At 32.9% G+C, this 22263-nt stretch overlaps 1 protein-coding gene across 27 annotated transcripts in view; it reads left to right on the top strand.

The window, feature by feature from the left end:
• The window catches only part of scrib (scribble planar cell polarity protein), a 366730-nt gene that overhangs the window by 257393 nt on the left and 87074 nt on the right, over nucleotides 1-22263 (top strand). For 3 of the 27 annotated variants that reach the window (XM_088226240.1, XM_088226232.1, XM_088226248.1), the window contains exon 1: nucleotides 9291-9592. The exons of 23 other annotated variants lie outside the window; for them this stretch is intronic. In XM_088226240.1, coding sequence (XP_088082366.1) covers nucleotides 9529-9592 — 64 coding nt within the window. In that variant the 5' untranslated portion in view covers nucleotides 9291-9528. Of the gene's footprint in view, nucleotides 1-9290; nucleotides 9593-22263 lie in introns of those variants that run through there. One more of the 27 variants, XM_088226245.1, reaches the window with a different exon arrangement.

The raw sequence follows: 22263 nt of genomic DNA on the forward strand, positions 1-22263 counted from the left end.
TGCTCTACTAAGTTCGAAGGAGCAAGAAACTTTTTCCAAGCATAGATATTCACGTAAAGACAGTTCATCGCTAATTCCATATACCTAAAATGTGGACTTACCGATTTTTGGCAGTAACCCCACGATATTATATAATAATTTTATATAAATATCGGCCTTGTGGTGTAATGGTCAGCGCGTTTGCCTACCATGTCAGAAGTCTCTGGTTCGATTCCCGACATGGTTTAAAAAAATAAAATATTTGCGTTCTTATGATTTACCCAAATATTTAATTTTGAGGGCCATTTTCTACAAGTTGTAAATAACTCACTATCACAAAATGGGAATCAAGTTGGGGTAGAGTGAGTCCGAGACACTAACCACATGACCACAATCAGTTGATATGAAATATTTATTTAAAAGGGTGTTTTTACACTAGAATATTTCTTAGTCCCTGGACTCGTTCGTACCAGAAGCGTAAGACTGATCATATTACTTTCACGTAACAAAAATAATCAAGGTACGCTGCAATAGGCGTACCAATGCAGTGCCCTATGCACTATTATGTGCGGAATGGGAATGATGATGAAGATAATAATTTTATAAGCCATTTATAGTTTGGTATTGTAATATCAGTAGCGATTATTTTTTCGTTTGTTTTTATAATAATAATTTATATAATTTTAGATGGATCAGATTTCTTTAAACGCTTTAATAATTGATTCGGTTTTCCTACACTTGTTCACTGTCGAAATTTTATTTAGTATTTTATAACATTGCAAATTATAATAATAACTTATGTAATTTTGTTTTAGAATGTTTTTATATATAATTTTATTTTATTAATTCAAATTTATACAAAAATTAACTATATCTAGATCGCGCCAAATTGTTAATAATATAAAGTTTATCGGCGCGTTTTTAATAGAAATAAAAATACTAGGAAATTATCGTAAAAAAAAAAAAACTTAAAGTAGAAATGTAAAAAGTAATACTGCGAATTTACAAAAAAGGATAAATAAATTTCACACATTTTTACACTTAAAAGTCTGATTTTTAAAGTTATCTTTTTGGAAATTAATTTTCAAACGTTTCTTTCACACTCTATGCAACGCGCCTTTTGATGATTTTCTACAATGTCGATTACTTTAAACTTCTCCAGTATCGGGTATTTAAACAATATACAAACGCAATTTTTTCAAACTTGTCCACAAACAGCACATTTATAACCTAGCTCCTTTATATCTGCATTCTTCCATGCATTTTATATCTTGCAGTAAAATTATTTGTATTTGATTATCTAGTAAATAACCATTTGTAAAAAAGACAGACTGCCTTAAGAAGTTTCAAATGCTTGGAAAGACCTTGCAATGAATATAACTGAAAAAAAAAAAAAAACTCCACAAGTTAACTACTAAAACCACACAAAGGGTTGTTAGAATTGTTTTACATTTTATTCAGGAATAAGAAAGAATAGCTATTTTGACATAAAATCTTTTAGAGATGCCCGACAATTGGCAAGATATGCAGGAGTTATACCGATACTTTAGAACCGAGGTCTGTGTTTTTACTTGTTACCTTGTGAAGCGATCAAACGACTTATTTCGTGATTATGATTTAATGATTTAGAAGTATTTTTTAGTAAAATATCAACGCAAGTGTACTAGTGAAACCTCGGATCCTTTTGACGTAATAAAAATAAACATTGCAAGTAAATACGTACCAGGCGCGTTCCGCCCATACACACAGTGGATGCGGCGCATCCCTTGACTATTTGAAAATAATAATACGTAGTTTATTTTGGAAAATTAAAAATATGAAAAGAAAATCTTCAAATATTGCTAAAATTATCTTATTCCGTATTTCCTGTCAAGGTACTGAATATCAAAGTACCTTAACCTTGACAGTATTCGTTAGATGCGCTGGAATCTAGATACTACTCTTCATTTTGAGTCCAGTCCTATTACAAGTAATCGAATTTCCGCGCACGCGCATTAAAGTTCATAGAGTTTTCATATTGCTCTACAAGACTCATAGAGATAAGAGCATCCAACTCGCGTAATGCAAAGAAAAAACGACTCTAATAAGATAAAGCATAAAGATTTAAATGGCGTATTATTGAAATTTGGCCAAATTCAAGAACATCTCGAGTTTTAGGTACTCGTAGAAACTTATATAACATCATTTTCGTTAAATAATACTTCAAGCGCACTTCATAAAAGTGATTCTATGTTATATTGATTTGAATTAGATATTTATCTATACCTATCTAGGTACTATCATGACTACTAAAAGGAAAGACGTTATTTTTGTCAGCTTCCCTACTGATAATATTCACCGCACGCGCCTGATACGTACTAGGACTAGGTCGATAAGTTTAGTAAACAGCTTTTAAAATAAATCCCTCTAGAGTCGGTATTGTCTGATGAAAGTTAAAGTTTATTATGGCGCACGATTCATACTAAAGTCTGTCTAGTCCCGAGTTGCGGGGGCAACTTTCATAACATGAATTAGATTTTTCAGCGATAGTATTGTCCTGATGTGGCCGTTACATTATGTCCTATGTACTAGGCACATGTAGCGACTTTCACAAAATCTCCCATCGATCTCCCAACCGCTAAACTAAACCCTTCCGAACGCTTGACCCAGAAAGCTTCCCGACCGTGAATGCCCATCGATTATAAATATTAACGAGGTACTTTTACCCGAATTTAGATTCTGCTCCACAAATATACTCTCGACACTATCGCTAATTCTTTCAAGTGCCAATCAGTGAAAGGTCGCCGTGAGATACTAGTTTTTGTCACCTTTACAGGAACAGGTATGGATGTATTATGAGCGCGGATACAATCTAAATCACTTTAATCAATCCGCATCATGTGAAGACAAATGCCTACATTGTTTTACTTAAACTGTAAATTTTAAGTCAAACTTAAATCAGTTTAGCGTGTGTAAGAGTCAATGGGGGATTCACATCTTGGTTTGCGATCTCAAAAGGCGTGAAACAGGGATGTCTAATGTCACCGTGGTTGTTTAATCTATACATGGACAACTGTATGAAAGAGATAGAATGTATGGGTATCGGAGCAAAAATGGATCATTTGTCAGTAAGCTGCTTGTTGTATGTTGATAATGCAGTTCTGCTAGCAAGCAGCGAGGATGATTTGCAACAAATAGTCTCTGAAATCTGAGTCTAGTATAACTGATAAGATTAAGAAAGTGTCTGTGAGATGATTTGGTCATGTAGAGCGAATAGACGACAAAAGAATGGTAAAACAAGTATATACGGCGAAAATGAACGGTAACGTAAGACGAGGACGACCAAGGAAGACGTGACATGATCAGATAAACCAAAATCTTAAGTCTGGTCATGTCAAAAGCAGTCAGAACCGAAGGGCATGTATGACAAGATGTATGAATGTAGAAGAAGCTAGGACTGTATGCCAGGATAGACGTGTGTGGCGGTCCATTCTCTCTGCCTACCCCTACGGGGAAATGGCGTGATGGTAGCAGTAGTAGTAGTAACTGAAATCAATATTCAGAGAATTACTTTGTAAAGTGCCCTTGAGGTATCATGTCGCGAAAATAGCGCTGTATAACGTATCCATAATAATAATAATATGATTACTGTTTGGTTTACTTGTCTTATATTTGTACAGAAGAGAACTAATAGGCTTGATTCATGCTCTTCATTCATTTAATCATTAAATCAAATGCAATTTTCTACTCTTACTTTCCTTCAATCATCCTTTACCACTCCTTATCAATTTCCTTCTTTTCCTTTCCACTATCTCCTTGTTTTGTCCATATTTATCTTATTTTAATATATAGTATATTTATTATTTACATAGTTTAAACTTTAAGCCATCGTCGCTTTATTACATTTTATTTAGTGAATACATACAATTGGATGGCAGGCCCTACTATGTATACATTTTATATGGTTTTTTTTTAAATATATTAATTTAACCTGTACATCTGTTCGTATTCGAAATAAATAAAATAAAAAAAATAAACTGCTCCATTAATGAAGTAAAGCATAAAAATACTATGTTTACTATCTATTCACAACTATTTTTAACGTTACAATATTTGAGTTTGTCCAAATATTCGTAGACAAAAGACTGGATTTCACCAACTGGTTTAAAAATTGGAAAATTGTTTTCAGGCGTTGCCTAGTATGTGAAATAATTCAGTCAGATGAATCTCTCCACAACAATAAAGGTTTCAGCTATTTAACTTCACTAAAATCAACAGATGGAAGAATTGAAGAAATATGGATGTTTAAACATAGGCAAAATGGTGTATGTTACACAGTGTGTAAAGTGGCCACTTAAACCAGCCAATGACAGGTCATAAGCCCTGTAAATGCCTAGACTACCATATTCCCTTATTTTAGGTATTCTCCATCCCTATTGTAATTTGTTTATTTTTAACGTGTTTCGTGAAACATGACAATGATTTTTTTCTGCCTTGGCCTACGGTTCGGAGAAAAAGCGTGATGTTTAATTTTTCTCTCGTGACGGTAAACTTAGTCTATTAAATATAATATAACACGTTGTCTGTTTATTGTTTTGTATCATCTTGTGACGAGCAGTCGTGTCGGCGAGATATCGGAATACAAACAAATTCCGGTGTTCCGATATCACCGGATCTTGCACCGGTAACGGTTCCCGTCCCGCTCCGGTCACGACTCACGACACACGGCACACTGCGATGACGGCTCAGAATTGAACGTAGTTATGCAGAAAGCAGCCAGTCCACAATTTTGATAAAATGAGATATTGATGTTATCGGGTGCAGTAAGGTCAATGAGGAATTCCAGCCCATTCCGGAATTAAATTTTAAAAATGTTTTCGTGTACACGTGAATATTTAAAAATTTTGGAGTAGGATGAAATATCTCATTGATCATCGTGGTTTCGGATGTGACAGGATTTAAAGAACATCCTGTATAAGTAGGTTCTAAAGTACCGGCCACGCGTTCTAACCTTAAAGTATTTCTAAATTTAAAGTATTTTTAACCTAACAAACAAACTATCACGCCGTTTCTCCGTAAGGGTAGGCAGAGGGGGTAGAACGCCACTTCACTATATCTTTGCATACAGATCTCGCTTCTTCTACATTCATACATCTTCTCATGCACGCGCGCCGTTTATTCCAACTTTTGACATGTCCGTCTTCAAGTATTTTATTTTATTTTATTTTATTGAAATAAACGGCACTTAGTGCCTTTTACATATTAGTTACAAATACAATTAAATATACATACATGTAAGCATAATATAAGTAATACAGAGCATTTAAAACAATATTATTAATTTAGGAAGCCTAAGAAATATAAACTATATAAAAGAATAAAATATTACCAGTTGTAGAATTATGGATAAAAAAAGATAATTTGGTATTAGAAATACTTTGAACCAGTTAAAAAAATAACTAAGAAGTAATTTTGAAGAAGAAGAAGAAGGGTTGAAGAAGAAGGATTTGGTCATGCCATGTCTTTCTCGGTCTTCCTCTATTTCTGCATCCATCAACATTCGCATCGTAGATCCTTTTCGCCGTTCTTTCGCTGTCCATTCGCTCTACATGTCCAAACCAACGCAGAACTCTTTTCTTGATTTTGTAGATAATGCTTAGCTCAGCCTTGCATAATGTACGGATCTCAACATTTGTGCATCTATCGTACATAGTTTTACCATACATTCGCCCGAGAGATCGCGTTCCGACAGCACTCAGCCTGCTTTCATCCCTGTTTTTCCAAGTCCATACTTTGCTCCCATACATCAAGGTCGGGACCAGGACCCCATTGTGAACAACGTGAACTGCTAATTTTGCCTCCAGTATTTTAACTACATTCCGTACAAGTCATGGTCAAAATAGCTTTGTCTTCAAAGGTGTAAAAAATTATAATAATCTTTCTAATGAACTAAAAACTATTACAAATTAAATATCAATAAATAAATTTAAAGTTAATCTAAAGAAATTTTTTGACTTGTGTAAAAACAACATTAAATTTTAATTAGAATGAATGTATTATTGTTTTATGTTTTTTTTCTTTATATATCCTTTGCTTTTATTTTTCTTTTCATGTACTCGTTTAAAAATTATAAAAACTCTTATAAATAAACAACTAAAACACTGTAAGTCACGGCACAGTCCAAGCACAAGAGTTAGTCTCTTTTTTTGGAGAGTTTCAGTGATAACATTTACTAAATGTGTAAAAGTCGTTATGTTTAGAATTTTACAAAAACTTTTACTTTTTATGAAATTTATAAATAAAAAAAAACTGCTATAAACTCGACGCGGTGTAATATTGATTATTTTTTAATGCTCTTTAAATTTTTAGTTAAATGTTACGAAATCCTTTACCAGACGAGAGTCCATACGACACGTTCAGCGCGGTCTGAAATGTATCTAATGTTTGTCACTTTAAATTTTATTTTCGCCACTTGACCTGTGCTATTTTATACACATTTTAAAAAACTATTTTTATCGCATTTCCTCATTCAATCATCATCTGCAAAGTGTTGACACGTGTTAATTGGTTCGATAAATAGCAATGAAGTTTTGCATTACGTATTGTGAATTTGCGTACCATTGACCTTTAGTTCCGCCGGTTCCGCGAACAAGTTTACTCCCACGCAACTTGAGCCAGTTTTAGATTAGGTTATTGCTAGGAATGAAAATCGGGTTATTGTTTTAGTTTTGTTATTATTACCATAAGCAGTCTATATTCTGTATTGGAATGTGTTTCGCTTCGGTTGAACTCTTCGCTATTGGGTTATTATCATTATGGATAACTTAAATAGCGCCATTTTCGTAACGAAATACCCCAAGGGCGCTTTACTTAGTGATTCTTTTAAATTTGTAATTTTATTAAAATAATTTATTTTGTTGTCACATGCTACGGCTTTATTCAAATGATTTAGAGAACAAGTGGGTTTTAAGTTTTTTCCGAAACATCACTTCACTTTCACAGCCTCGCACCACTGCTGGGAGAGCATTCCATGCCATAGGGCCTGCGACCGCAAATGCGCGTTCACTAAATTTAGTGCGCTGTTTGCGTTGAGGTAAAATAACTTTTCCTCTCGCCGTAGACGTAGCTGATCTAAGCGTTAGACGCCTGTCAGCTAGTTCATCTGGAATGCATAGTTCTCTTAGATATTCCGGAGCAGAGTTGTGCAGTGACTTATACATAAGCCAACAGAGTTTGTATTCGACCCTCTGTGGAAAACGTAGCCAGTGTAGTTCCCGAAGTAGTGGAGTGATATGACTGAACTTAGAGATTCCGAAAATAAGTCTCGCTGCGGCATTCAATACAGATTGTAGGCGAGTCATTTTGTTCATTGGTAGACCTGCATAGATACCATTACAATAATCGACTCTAGACACTACAAACGCATTTATTAATTGACGGGCGGCATCCACCGTCAAAAACCGGGTTATTTTAGTTTGTCTGAATTCTGAATTATTTACGGTGCGAAAATTTTCGTTTGTCTAGCTAACACGTTTGGAGTAACAATCATACACAAACTGTAATTAAAACCTATCGTAATTTTGTATCTGATATAAATATCATAGAAGCTCTTCATTAAGTTGCTAATTCCATCGAACTTTAACCTATGGTAAATTAATTAGGGCGGGATTCTACACGATACGTTTTATAATTTTTGTTAGTTTCATTCATTTTCATTTTTCCCTTTCCGCACCTAATGGTGCATAGTGCAATGCATTGGTACACCAATCGCAGCGTGTCTTGATCATTTTTACATGAAGGTAAGATGATCAGTTTTACGCTCCAGGTACCATGAAATATTCTAGTGTGAAAACACGCTTTTAAATAAATATTTCATATCAACCATGTCGGGAACCAAACCCGAGACCTCTTGCATGGCAGGCTAACGCGCTGACCATTACACCACGAGGCCGTTTGTTTAGACATGCAAAATTACTTTTGCCTCAGAAACGTGTATTTGATACCTGTACAAACCATGAGCTTTAGTTTAACACAATCTAATAATAGTTATCTACATGACTTCATGATGATATATTATTATTTTTTATTTTTTTTATTTTATTTTTTGTTTATTCAGAAAAACAATAGCAATACAACATTATAAAAAAAACATAAAATAAAGCCAAATCAGTTTTCCACATAAATACAATTATAAAAATCCAGTTCAGTTAGATATTAATTCATAGAAGTGCATGTGTGCGAGTTTTTTGTGTGAGGATGCGTGTGTAAGTGAGTGGAGTGTGGTTTTTGTAGGTATGTGAATATGTGTGTGAGTGTATGGGTGTGAGGGTGGCTTTATGGACAGGGTGAATATATATTTATCATGTTTTCTGTACCGAATTATTACATTTTCATTCTTAAATGAGCGTGCTGAATCTCCTATTATAGAAAGATCTTACCGTGGGTACATAGAGGCTATGGGCTATATTTATACTAAAGTAGTTTTTTAATGTATTCGCCGTAACTTGCGTACCAATCATGTCATTGCTGTGGGAAATTATAAAACGAATATCGGATTTTTTTCCCTCTACCGATCCTCATTTCCTATAGCAAAGGCAAGCATTCAAGAAGCAAGCGGTGTTGTCACTCCTGACCCGCGATGTTATATTTATACCTTTTGTAAATTTGAATAGATTTTAAGGCTGTTAGATTAAGTTGTTATATATACTCAATAATGACAATCTGTCTGGGCTTACATAAACCTGTTGATTGGCTTAAGAAAATAAAATATACCGAGGTTCTTTAAACCCTGTCACATCCGAAACCACGATGATCAATCAGTATGAGCAAGAAGACACATTGGCACGTTAAAATAATTTTTTAGGACGAATAAAATTTGCAAAAATTAAATATTAAAAATACAAATGGTTACTTACTTCTGCAAGGGTGAAGCGAGGAGAGGGGGGGGGGAGTCAAATGCACCGTCAAACACATGGCTACGCCCCCCTCACTTCTCCCCTGCACAAGTAAGCAACCATTTGTTTTTTTTAAATATTTTATTTTTTAATGTTTTCTGCGTTCTAAATATTTTTTTAAATATGCTAATATGTCTTCTCGCCCATACTGATTATCGTGGTTTCGGATGTGACAGGGTTCAAAGAATACCCTGTTTAGAACTACTTATACTTTAAAAAATAAAAAAATCTTCATCTTAGAACAGGTTGAGCCATGTTTAATGGAGACTATCCTTACCAGAGGACGCTCCGTATTCATTTTCTTATTCACGTTTTATATTGATTTTCTGGTATTAAATATGTATACTTATTTATGCAATAAATTTATTAAATAAATAGGGGGTAATTAATATCATGTAATAGCGAATTGTTCAAAATGACGCTTCCTAAGACAAATAGATACACTTAAAGGTGTTAGCGGTGACGCAAAGGTGTAGCGTCGCACAGTGTTACCGTAATCTGAGAGATTACTGACCCGTGGATAGCGAACACTGGACAGTGGATAGTGGATAGTGGATAGAGGACAGAATTGCAAATTCCAACCCAATCTGTGCTGTTTGGCGAACTGACCGTTACAATGGCAGTTGGAGCGGCAGTTCAGAGTGCCGTGCAAACTATTTTCGACATCACAATGTTTACAGGTAAATATTTGATGATCCACTAATTTTACTCACCGACACTTACAATCGAGGTTTGTATAATAGGGAAAAATCGCGTACTACAAATACCGATAAAAATATATAAAATGTATTTAGAATAATTAATTGAATTTTCTAAATCAACATGGATATTGTGGAGAAATGTTTTTATATATATACTTGTTTTTTTATTTTTTACTATTATATCAAATTGCATTGTAGTATTGGCAAATACGCATTTCATATACACATATTTTTATTTCTTATTTTTTTGTGATAATATAAGCTTGTTTGTTTATTAATTTAACTTAAAAATATATTTCTTGCTTACCGTAACACTTTATTTATTGTTTGCTTTACAGAATTTATTTCATAAGCTTATATCTTTGCATTTTTTGTTTATATGCTGACTGTTTTTTCCTGCATATCTTTGTTATGATGTTTTTTTTTTTTTTTACTTTGCAAAACTTTTTATTATATCCTTTTTAACTAATTTCACATATTTTTTCCGTATATTCTGCGTTTATTATTTAGTACGTTAGCATGTATTTCATTTTTATTTTTTGTAAATGCCTTTTGGGCGTTAATGAACAAAATAAATAAACAAATATATAACTTTAAATATATATATATATATATTTATAAAAATATGTCACTAGAAAAACGCGACATGTTTGGCATTGATAGTTGTGACGTCAAGATTCGTGACGAGGTTTGGTACAAAGCTTAAAATGAACATGAATCGTGACGTATTAGGGGCGTGGCCAATGCAATGACCGTTTTTGCGGGAATTCAAAATTACAAATTTTTAAATATTTTTCATTCTACTAATAAGTAGCAAAAAAATTTTTTTTTACTGGATAGTATTTCATAGACCCTTTTTACGTTATGTTAGTACCGCTTCCGACTCTGTGTTTATTTACCTTTGAATGACAATCATAATAATTGTCAACTACATGAATATGACTAGATGTGGATATATAAAATAATAATAGGTAGGTAATGCTAAAACACAGATGTGACATCCTACCATCTATGTTAATCGTAATCCGTACAGGTAAATACGGTTATTGTAGTAATCAAAAATTATTAATTTTTAAAGGGTAGCTAAAAATAATCAGTAATAATAAATTTAGTTAAATATGTTAATACTTCTGCAAGTGAAAAAATGCACTTACCAATTTAACCAAACGGGTACTTATGACAGTATTAAACGGTAAAAAGTTAGGAATTTGACTTATTTAATATTTCAACTTAAAAATAAAACTGTAATAAGTGTTACAGGTTTGTGTGTTTTTAAGTATAAAAATTTGAAAGCATTTGTATATTTTAACTAGGTGTGTATTATTTTAGTGAATAAGAAAATTTATTTTATTTCATTAACTTACTATGTTACTTAAACTACTGGGAGTTTTACTCAATTCTGACCTATCTCTTGACGCTCAAATTAGTAGAACGATAAGTTCATGCTTCTACCAGCTGAGACAAATTAAATGCATACGCAAAAATTTGCCGGTTGATGCCGCCCGTCAATTAATAAATGCGTTTGTAGTGTCTAGAGTCGATTATTGTAATGGTATCTATGCAGGTCTACCAATGAACAAAATGACTCGCCTACAATCTGTATTGAATGCCGCAGCGAGACTTATTTTCGGAATCTCTAAGTTCAGTCATATCACTCCACTACTTCGGGAACTACACTGGCTACGTTTTCCACAGAGGGTCGAATACAAACTCTGTTGGCTTATGTATAAGTCACTGCACAACTCGGCTCCGGAATATCTAAGGGAACTATGCATTCCAGATGAACTAGCTGACAGGCGTCTCACGCTTAGATCAGCTACGTCTACGGCGAGAGGAAAAGTTATTATACCTCTACGCAAACAGCGCACTAAATTTGGTGAGCGCGCATTTGCGGTCGCAGGCCCTATGGCATGGAATGCTCTCCCAGCAGAGGTGCGAGGCTGTGAAAGTGAAGTGATGTTTCGGAAAAAACTTAAAACCCACTTGTTCTCTAAATCATTTGAATAAATCCGTAGCACGTGACAACAAAATAAATTATTTTAATTAAATTACAAATTTAAAAGCTTCAATTAAATTAACTTAACAATAGAATCACCATGTAAAGCGCCCTTGAGGTATTTTATTACGAAAATGGCTCTATATAAGTTATCCACAATACATAAATAAATATGTTCAAAACATTATTCATACTAATACTCGCCCAAAAATGATTATTACCTACCCGTACATAATATTATCATGATGGTAAGAAAAGATTCTCAATTGTTTGGCTTCTCAAAATTACACTAAGGTAACATTCTTAAACCGCTTCCGCTCGTTTTACTTAGGTATATTCGGAAACACGATCTTAATACTACTTTTCAGGTATTATGTTAAGCATTCAAATAAGCTTATCATTCTCCCCAAAAAAGCTCAGAATTGTTCATTTTTTCATAAATAAATTACCATTATAACGAGTGTTTCTGTATGCGTTTCCTGAAATAAATGGAAACTAACCAATGTAAATTTTTGAATGATGCAATGTTAAAGTTTGCGCGATTCAGTTATTTTATGATCTTTATGGTTCAGGTATTGTATTTGTTCGAAGGTTTGTTTATTTAAATAAACATCTGCCGCTATCAATATTTTATAGCCGCTGTCTGCTTGGCTGTAAATCATCATTTATACCGTTTTCACTTTTACAATATTATTTTAGTATCGAAATGGTATCTTCGAAACAAACAGTAGTCATTCTCTGAGGAATTCGGCGGTCGGTGGCCGGTCGTTGGTAGTTGGCAGACGCTAGATGACCAGTAGCCTGTAGCCACTAGATAGGAGTATATACTTGATCTGGGATGGACGCCAAAACAGATCCAAATATTTATTTCTTGCAGCGAGATCCGGTCAAGGTGAACAGGTGTTAAAGTCGCACGCGTGATAGATCCCCTTCAAACTTCATGCGGACAATTTTCTTCTGCGTATTGATTTATATACTCGTTTATTGCGTTTCTAACTTCTCCTCTGATTGCGTAACTGTTTGTGTTTTCATTTTGGTAATATTTTATGTATTTTACACGCCCAAAGTATTTATTTTTTAACAAAATATTGACATACCTGTTTGGCGAAACAATAAAACACATTAACAATATTTTTTTTTTTTTTTTTTTGCACCACAACAGGCCAGGAGGCCTAATTACAGTGGTGAATTACATCACAGAGCACCCAGGCTTGAGAAAAATCACATTTTAATTTTTGTGTTCTCACCGGGAATCGAACCCGGAACCTTCCATGCGTGAGTCAAGCGTCTTGACCACTACACCACGGAGGCCGCCTATATTTTGAGTTTGTCCAAATTTTTGTAGACAAGGACTGGATTCAACTCCCTGGGGAGCTGTTTATATTAACATATTACAACATAGAGATTGGATTAGAGAAGGACTGGATTCAACTCCCCAGGGAGTTGAATCCAGTCCTTGTCTACAAAAATTTGGACAAAATATTGTTGATAAATTACCTGGTCCATGAAGAAGTATAGAAATTGAAAAAATAATATTTTCAGGCGATGCCTAGTATGTAGGTGAAATAATTCAATTAGATGAATCTCACCCGCATAAATAAAGGTTTCAGCTCTTTAACTTCACAAACATCAACAGATGAAAGAATTGAAGGAATATAGATGTTCAAGTATAGGCAGAATGGTGAATATTACACAGTGTGTAAAGTGGCCACTTAAACCAGCCATTGACAGGTCATAAGCCCTGTAGATGCCTAGACTTCCATATTACCTTCTCTTAAATGTTGTAATATATTAATAAAACACATTGTTTACTATACTTCCCGGTTTCGAAATTCGGTAAATTAAATTTATAATTGATACAAGAATCATCCTCAACCCTGGACAATCCGTACCATAGGGGACTAAAGATCTTTAATGAGTTGCCGAACGAGATTAATGCTGGGCCAATCGCGTCGTTTAGTGGGATGGCGATGGTTTTTGTTAAAAACAAATATCGTTATAGGTAGTTTAAGTGTCATCAGAAAGAGTTTGAATAATAATAATAATATTTGGCTGATTTATATAGCGCAATTTTTGTAGAAAATAAACCCTCAAGGGCGCTTTACAATTGTATACCTAAACTTACATTCTAACTAAACTATAGTGATATATTATATTTCCAAATTAAATTAATTGAAGGTATGATAGTTTAAAGAAGTGGGATTTTAGTTGGGATCTGAACTGACTGGGACTGTCGATGATTCGTACGTGAATTATTAACATTAAAAAAAGAAAATTATGATTGTATATAACGAGTATCTATGTTTTAGTTAGGGAATCACTAGTTTTTTTTTAACATCGTACGACTGCCAAAATAAATAATCGCATTTCATACTAGTAAATTTTTTTTTTTTTTTTGTTTATTTTTCCATACTGTTACATATTATGCATGTATTAAATTACATATTTTATACATTATATTTATTAAACATTAGAAGAGAAAAAGAGAAAAAATACGTATTCTAAAAATAAACATAGCCTTAAATTTGGAAAAAATGCCCACAAAGACCGTCTGAGCGTGGGCCATTCCTTTTTTATTGTTTTTGGTGAATTTTTTGGTATACAAACACAAATATGACAATGCCATTAAAAATCATACAGAAATAACAGGAAAATGACATAAACAATGTAATTAAGACATCAAAGTTTAGAATATGCTGTTGTACGACTCTTTCACAATAGGTGTACATCTGTATTTTCCATGCTGATCCAAGTCCTCAAAGCCGCTTTAAACTTTGGAAGGGATTCTATATTTTGTATTTCCTTGGGTAGGAGATTAAAAGATCTTGGACCAACATGGAAAGAGTGTCTCTGTGCGAACTTAGTTCTGCATCCTGGAACCGACAGTACACTTTCTGATCTGCTACCAGTCCTATTTAAATTATTGCCAAACAATTCCCTATTTTTGTGTACATATTTTAAGCATTGTAATAAATATAACTTTTTAAATCTAGCCATAACAAGGTTTAGATATGAGTACGTTAAAAGATTATTTTTATTCCTCCTCGGCTGATTCTCATGTTGGAGACGATCTCGGCACCACCGTTCTCAGCAACACTTTACATAACTAATAGAGTGTAATTCCGACCATATTGGTCATTATTTCATATTGCCCACTGCCCACTACCCACACCATATTGTACTTGTGATCGTTCATTGTGATGTGTGTTCTAATTCGGTCACGGCCATCCCTTCTACCTGTTAGTCAGCTACTAACTACTAACTAACGATGTGACTACTGACTGACTGACTAACTTAGCTTATCGCGAGCCTCGATTTGAATGTTCCCATTGTAGCGTCCATTCGGCTTTACCTTTCTAATTTCGATATCGGAAACTCTCAATGTTCTGCATGCACGGCCGAGCGATGGCGATGAATCGACGTCTGAGGCAGCCCCGGAACAAGAATATTTCTAAAGCTAGCGTACATGGCAGGGGCGAATCGTCAAAGTAAGCGATTATGCACAGCTTACCATTATATTTGACTTTAAATAATAATAAATTATAGTAACCATGTTTACGGGCAAAAAAATAAAGTTGTCATTTATTATAAATCACCGTTTATATCTTTCTACAAAAAAATATCTATGAAGCGCGCCCAGCCCATTCTTACTGAACAATGAAACTAGCCGATTACCTCAGCTTATTTTTCCATACAAAAAAGTACACTGTATTTTTCGTCTTTAACCCAAGTCGGCTTTTTTAGTACTAAAACAAACTTGCAGATTACAAATATTATTAGAAGATTCTCTATTTGGAAACTAGTATTTCGAACATTATTTCCGAAGGACTATTTTTCTTTGATGGGATACCGTTGACATATTATGTATCACATGGGACAGGTGGCGTTCGCAGTGGCCGTTTTAGGCATTATTCATTTAAAAAGAAATCGGCCAGTGCTCAAGTCTTGACAGTACTGTCAATAACAGATCATAATAGAAATATCTGCGGAAAGTCATTGTGGTATTTGTTAATAAACTTTTGAACAAGTATTGTATTAAAATAGTGTAGAATAAAGCCACGTTTATCGCGTGGTTAATAATAATTGTTGTTTGAGTTGATTTTCACAGAACCACAAAAAAATTGTCATTTATAGTTACATTACTTACATGTTATGTAAGTACTTATATGTAGTACAAATTAATGAATATTTTTAATAGATTACCTATAAAATAAAGCACGGCTCGCCACTGGTACATAGTACCTATTACCTACGAGTATCTATCTATCTCACTAACTCAAACGTTACCCTAACATTAGATTAATAACCATGACTCGGCTACACGTCATATTTTTCAAGGAATAATTTCTAAAATATATCACGAAGAAAAGCTTTCAGTTTTATTTATATCGACATTGACCAATAAATGCTTGTCACAAGAGGCAAAATTGGCAGTTCACAACGGAGTCCTGGTCCCGTCCCTGATGTATGGGAACGAAGTATGGACTTGGAAAAACAGGGATGAAAGTAGGCTGAATGCTGTCGAAATGCGATCTCTCAGGCGAATGTGTGGTAAAACTATGTACGATAGATGCACAAATGTTGAGATCCGTACATTATGTAAGGCTCAGACAAGCATTATCGACAAAATCAAGAAAGGAGCTCTGCGCTGGTTTGGACATGTAGAACGAATGGACAGCGAGATAACGGCTAAGAATATTTACAATGCGAATGTTGATGGTTGCAGAAATAGAGGAAGATCGAGAAAGACATGGCATGACCAAATCCAACAAATACTTAAAGATGGACATGTCAAAAGTCGGAATAATCGGAGCGCGTGCATGAGAAGATGTATGAATGTAGAGGAAGCGAGATCTGTATGCAAAGATAGAGTGTTGTGGCGTTCTATCCTCTCTGCCTACCCTTACGGGGAAACGGCGTGATGGTTTGTTTGTTTTGTTTGTTTGACATTGACCGAGAAAATGTGTTATTGTAATAAAAGTTGTAGCTGTTTCACACCGTGAGTATTTAAATATTCGCCAATAATGTTCACTAGAACACAGTGATTTTAAGATATTCACAATTTAAACATAATATTTTATTTAATGTACTAAGCCTTGCCGAGATGACCGTTTATAAAAGATTTTTCAATAGGTCGTTCTCCATTATAATGCCAATGTCAAATTTCAACGCGATCGTAAAAGAAAATTAAATCACAAATTATCATGGCATTTAACAAAAAGCTACGAAGCTATGAACATATCGTGGTTATACAAGTAGAAGTGAAAGTTAAATTGAGATTATTGACTTTTTGACATCGTATTAGCATAATGCTGGACTGGTAAAAATGCCAAATCGATCGGACACTCCAAAAAAATTTAGTTTTTAAAATGTGACCATTTGATACAAGCTTACAGATTTTTGACAAGTAAAACTGACCAAGTATCAGTTAGTCAATTTTACTTGTAGGTAGATGTCACCAGTGATGAGTTAGTTAGAGTGAGTAGTCAGTAGTTAATAATTTAGTATACGTTTTGTATTTGACAGATATGGTTTTTTTTTTCAAATAAAAAGTTAATAAAATTTTTATTATTTATATTTTTCTATTATTATTCTGTATACTGTTTTAATTGTTTTGTATATTGTTTAATATGTTAATAATTGTTTTTGATTCATATATAGAAGAGTCCTGACTTAACACGGAATTTTCTAACAAGTCGGGACATAAAAAAATATTATTGTGCTCTATGATAAAATTTTGTATTTTGTGCATTAAATAAATAAATAAAATTTATTCTTTAGATTATTACGTAACACTTCTTAATTTTTTGTTCTTTTTCATTTATTTTATATTTCTGTGTTTATGTAACTCTTATTCGAATTATGTATACCTGCCTTTATCGTTTTCAGTAAGGGCCGGTATGAAGGACATAAAAACATAAATAAGATGTTATAAATTAAATATTACAACCAGAATTATCTTCCTTTAAAAAGAAAAAAGAATACAATTCTATAAAAAAGGGTTTCAACTAAAATATTTCAATAATTTTTATTTTTTTTAGTATTACCGAATGCATAATTTTACGTTGAAATAAAGGAAAATGTCACAAAAATGTATGTGATTTAAAATGCTTGTATTTCTTTTAAAAATCAAAAAATTAAAATTTGGCTTCGGCCATTTTCATGTTCAATTAATAAATTGAATTTTTTAATCTTTCATGTTCAATTTATTATCTTCAAATTATTAAAGCCTTCAAATTATTATAGCAAATTTTAGTTCAATACTTAGTCTTTATTGAGATCCCAGATATCCAGTCTAAATTTGAAATGGCGTAATCTGCCGGTCTAAAAGTAATTCTATTTTAGTTACACAAAACTTTTAAGTATATTTTTTAACAGAAATACCTTTAAAAATTTAAAATGGCAAAATCGTTCGATTTCCTAGTTTTGCGTTCGTTTTACCAGACTACAGCCTTAAACTTGTGTGGGTATTGTGCTTTGCGTATTGTTTATCTTCCTGCACAAGGCACAAGCTTCTCGGGTTTTCAGTTGAGAGACACGATGTCCGATTAACTTGTCAAAACTCTTTCCTTCCCATCCTGTTACCTGCTCCAACCATTGTAGATTATGGTTTCATTTGTTCAATTTTTCTTGATTGCCCTGTGTAAATATTGTTCAAATGCATTAAAAACATCTTAATATCGACGGTGGAAAGGAAAAAAATACTAAGAGACGTGTAGCAACTTTACAGAAGACCCAATTAAAGTTTTTTTGTATTTTTTTTTTACAATAAAATAGTCTCATATTCTCATCAGATGTTAAAATCTCCATCTTAGAACCGAGTAAGCCATGGTAAATGGAGACTGACCTTACCAGATAACACTCCATATTAATGACCACATTCTGGTGAATTATGTCGCAAAATATTTTTACAATAAAATAGTCTCATATTCTCATCAGATGTTAAAATCTCCATCTTAGAACCGAGTAAGCCATGGTAAATGGAGACTGACCTTACCAGATAACACTCCATATTAATGACCACATTCTGGTGAATTATGTCGCAAAATATTTTTACAATAAAATAGTCTCATATTCTCATCAGATGTTAAAATCTCCATCTTAGAACCGAGTAAGCCATGGTAAATGGAGACTGACCTTACCAGATAACACTCCATATTAATGACCACATACTGGTGAATTATGTCGCAAAATATTTTTACAATAAAATAGTCTCATATTCTCATCAGATGTTAAAATCTCCATCTTAGAACCGAGTAAGCCTTGGTAAATGGAGACTGACCTTACCAGATAACACTCCATATTAATGACCACATTCTGGTGAATTATGTCGCAAAATATTTTTCAGTCTATACTCACCTAGAAGGTTTCATAAATTCTTATCCATTAATACCAAATGCTAACTCGTACAAGCATTTTTTTTATTTTTTTTATTTCAAAATACAAAAATGTACAAAAACACAATTGTATTCCCATGAGTTAGCAAACTCATTCTGGGATTGATACAATTAAAGATTATTAGATAAAAAATAAAAATACATTTTGTTGAACATAATTAAAACAAAAATGGACATATCTCGGAGACCTTTTTAAAAACAAATTATAATATATTATTTAACATTAAATCACATGGGTTAAGGGTTATCGAGAAATAATTCGAGGAAATGATTTTTTAGTGTTATTTGATTTCCATTCGTAGACTGGTAAGAAATTGATTTAAAGTGAATAGGCAGGAGGTTATATTGAATAGAGGCAATGTAGAGGAGTGACCTCAATCCGAGTTTAGAGGAGTGTACAGGGGGTAAATGTAGACAGTTATGAGATCGTGTGCGATGGTTATGTATATCACTGTTAAAAGTAAGCGCTAAATTTGAGTTTAATTTATGTTGCAATATTTGTAAAAAAGTGTTAGTTATTTCATATGAAGGCAAAATACTAAAAGGAATTATATTTGTCTCGGAATATATCTCCTTTATGCTTTTATCTCTTGGAAAACGAAATACATTTCTTATTGCTCTATTTTGTAGAACCTGTATTTCCGCAATCCTCTTTTTCGTCGCAAATCCCCAGACACAGGGGGACTTACTACCATTTTTACATTTTAACTCATTACTACCATCCATTCTGGCGCTAATATTTGTATGACTGGTTTATGCTGTGAACTACTCAATAAACTTGAACGACGATTAGGTATATTTTTGGTCTGAGAAAATACGACCACATATCTGATTATCGTGGGAAACTGTACTTCATAGTCCTAAAGCTCCTATATACCTCCGTGAAATGTTTTAACTCTTATTTATTTATTCATATTTTTTGCTTACAAACTATAATTAATAAAAAAAATAATGTGAGCTCACTGGGGTTTCCTGTGCCGAGGGCACTTAACAATATACCTTTTTAAAATTACATTTGAGAATGAACAAAGAAGACTTACTTAAAAAAACAAAGATAATAAACGAATATTCAGACAGTTTTAAAAACAAGGTATTTATGTACATCTATATTATTTATATTACAAAACACACACTGAAAATAACAAAAACCTTACATAAGCTGTACACTTGTGGAACAGTTGGTTCAATATTGGTATGGGCGAATGAGACAATCCATTTTACTTCTACCTAGCTCCACTATCCATTTTTTTAAAGCCTTTTTAAACATTTTCTCGTTACCAATTGTTTTAATAGATAGTGGAAGTAGGTTATAGGTTTTAATAGATAGTGGAAGTAGGTAATAGATTTTAATTGAATAATACTCAAAATCCCTTTGTCCGAAAGTTATCAGTTCATGGTTTACCTCTTCGTTCTACTGCTCAAAGCACCCTTTTAATTCCCATCCATAATTCCTCTCTCTTCTCTAACTCATATAGTGTCCATGCGGCTCGACTGTGGAATCATCTCCCATCCAATATCAAAGATGTATATTCAGTATAGTATCTCTATTTAAATCACGTCTAAAGAAATATCTCCTTTCTCTTCCTCAATCTGTCCTCCTTTCGTCTTATATTCATTTTTTCCATCCAGTACTAGGATTAATTTAAGGTAATTTACATATAAATAATGTTATATCTATTTTTTTGTATTTCAAAATTTAAAAAAAAAAAAAAAATCTATCGGAAGCGCTTTGAAACTTAAATTATATAAATAGCACTTGTATTTTATTGGTTGTTTGGAAGAAATTGCCATTTGGCAATAAGCCCTCCAATGTAAAGTTAAATTATGTACAAAAAGTTAAATAAATAAAATCTCACGGCCCAAAGGTCCGTAGTTCGAATCCCACTCTACCCCAACTTGATTCCCATTTTCTAATAGTAAGTTTTTTACAATTAGTTGAAAATGGCCTTCAAAATGAAATATTTGGGTAAATCTTAAGAACGCAAATATTTTATTTACTAAAAAAAAGTAATCACTTTCCCTTGTAATAAATAAGGTATAAAAAATCTTGGCATCGAGAGTTTCACTTTTTTTTTTGTTTCAGACATAATAAATTTAAAATTATGTCAATGTACCATGTAAATGTTACATCATTATTTGGTGCCTCAGTTCTGAATTTAACACAGACAGATAATTATATTTTTTGACAACAGATTCAAATTAATTGGCTTAAGTGGAAACCAGTACATAGACTTTAAATTATGTTTAATCACCTCTTTTTAAGACCAATTGGCTAAAGATAAAATATTTAGATGTTATTGTTTATAGATCGATGTTAAGTGTATAACCAAAGGCATGTTAATTAACTTTCATTATTTCCTGGGTATATTAAAAAAAGGAAACCATCGTTCTTTGAAAATAATTTGAAATAATTGCCTATTTGAGAGAAATAAAGATTTAGGCACATTTTTAAATTTTTTTAAATGATAATACTATATAGAATGTTTTTTGTACAAAATTTAAGATTAATGCAATATTATTCGCAATTATATTTTCTTATCTAACTGCAAAATTGTCAATTAGTTCTATAATTGACAATCAAAGCGCATGCAAATTTCGATCCGGAGAGGAAAATAAATTTGCAGCCACCGTGGATAAATTTTAGTGATGCAACGGAAGCAGAAACGGAAACAGATGTAAAAAGTAAATTTTAGCGGAAACAGAAACGGATGCGGAAGTGTAAATACTATGAAAAAAAAACTTTTTTTTACAAATACGATTTTTAATGAAATTAATATTCAAAATTAAGTAGTGGTATGTTATATTTTATGAAAAGTAGTTTGGCCGCTTTTACACCTAAAAAATTGTTCCGGTGTTCTTGATATACAATTAGACCAGGGCCGCGATTATGAACGGCTATCTTCATCGGTACATACTCAGACGGTATAAACTAATATCGATATTTATGTACGAAAGTGTTTATATTTGTATGAAAATTCAAAGTAGCTTCGTCGGTTACCGGCAATTGAAAATGTTTATAAAAAAATGTTGATGAAGGAAGCATCACTTATAAAATTATCGTAATAATAGCCAAGTAAATATAAACTCAACAAAGCCTTACTTTTCACAGTAGTTTTTAAAGGTGTAATTTAAACAATGAAATTTAGATAATATCTGTGTTGATCGATCACTCCGTAAATATTTTGAAATCCGAAGTCAAAATTTTATTAAGTAACATCTTGTTGCGGTACGCTTTAACTTGAAAACCGATTCACTAC

The sequence above is a fragment of the Micrasema longulum genome, unplaced genomic scaffold (genome assembly GCF_059751315.1).
Source record: "Micrasema longulum isolate JH-2025_06_02 unplaced genomic scaffold, ASM5975131v1 h1tg000416l, whole genome shotgun sequence".
Classification (NCBI taxonomy): Eukaryota; Metazoa; Arthropoda; class Insecta; order Trichoptera; family Brachycentridae; genus Micrasema; species Micrasema longulum.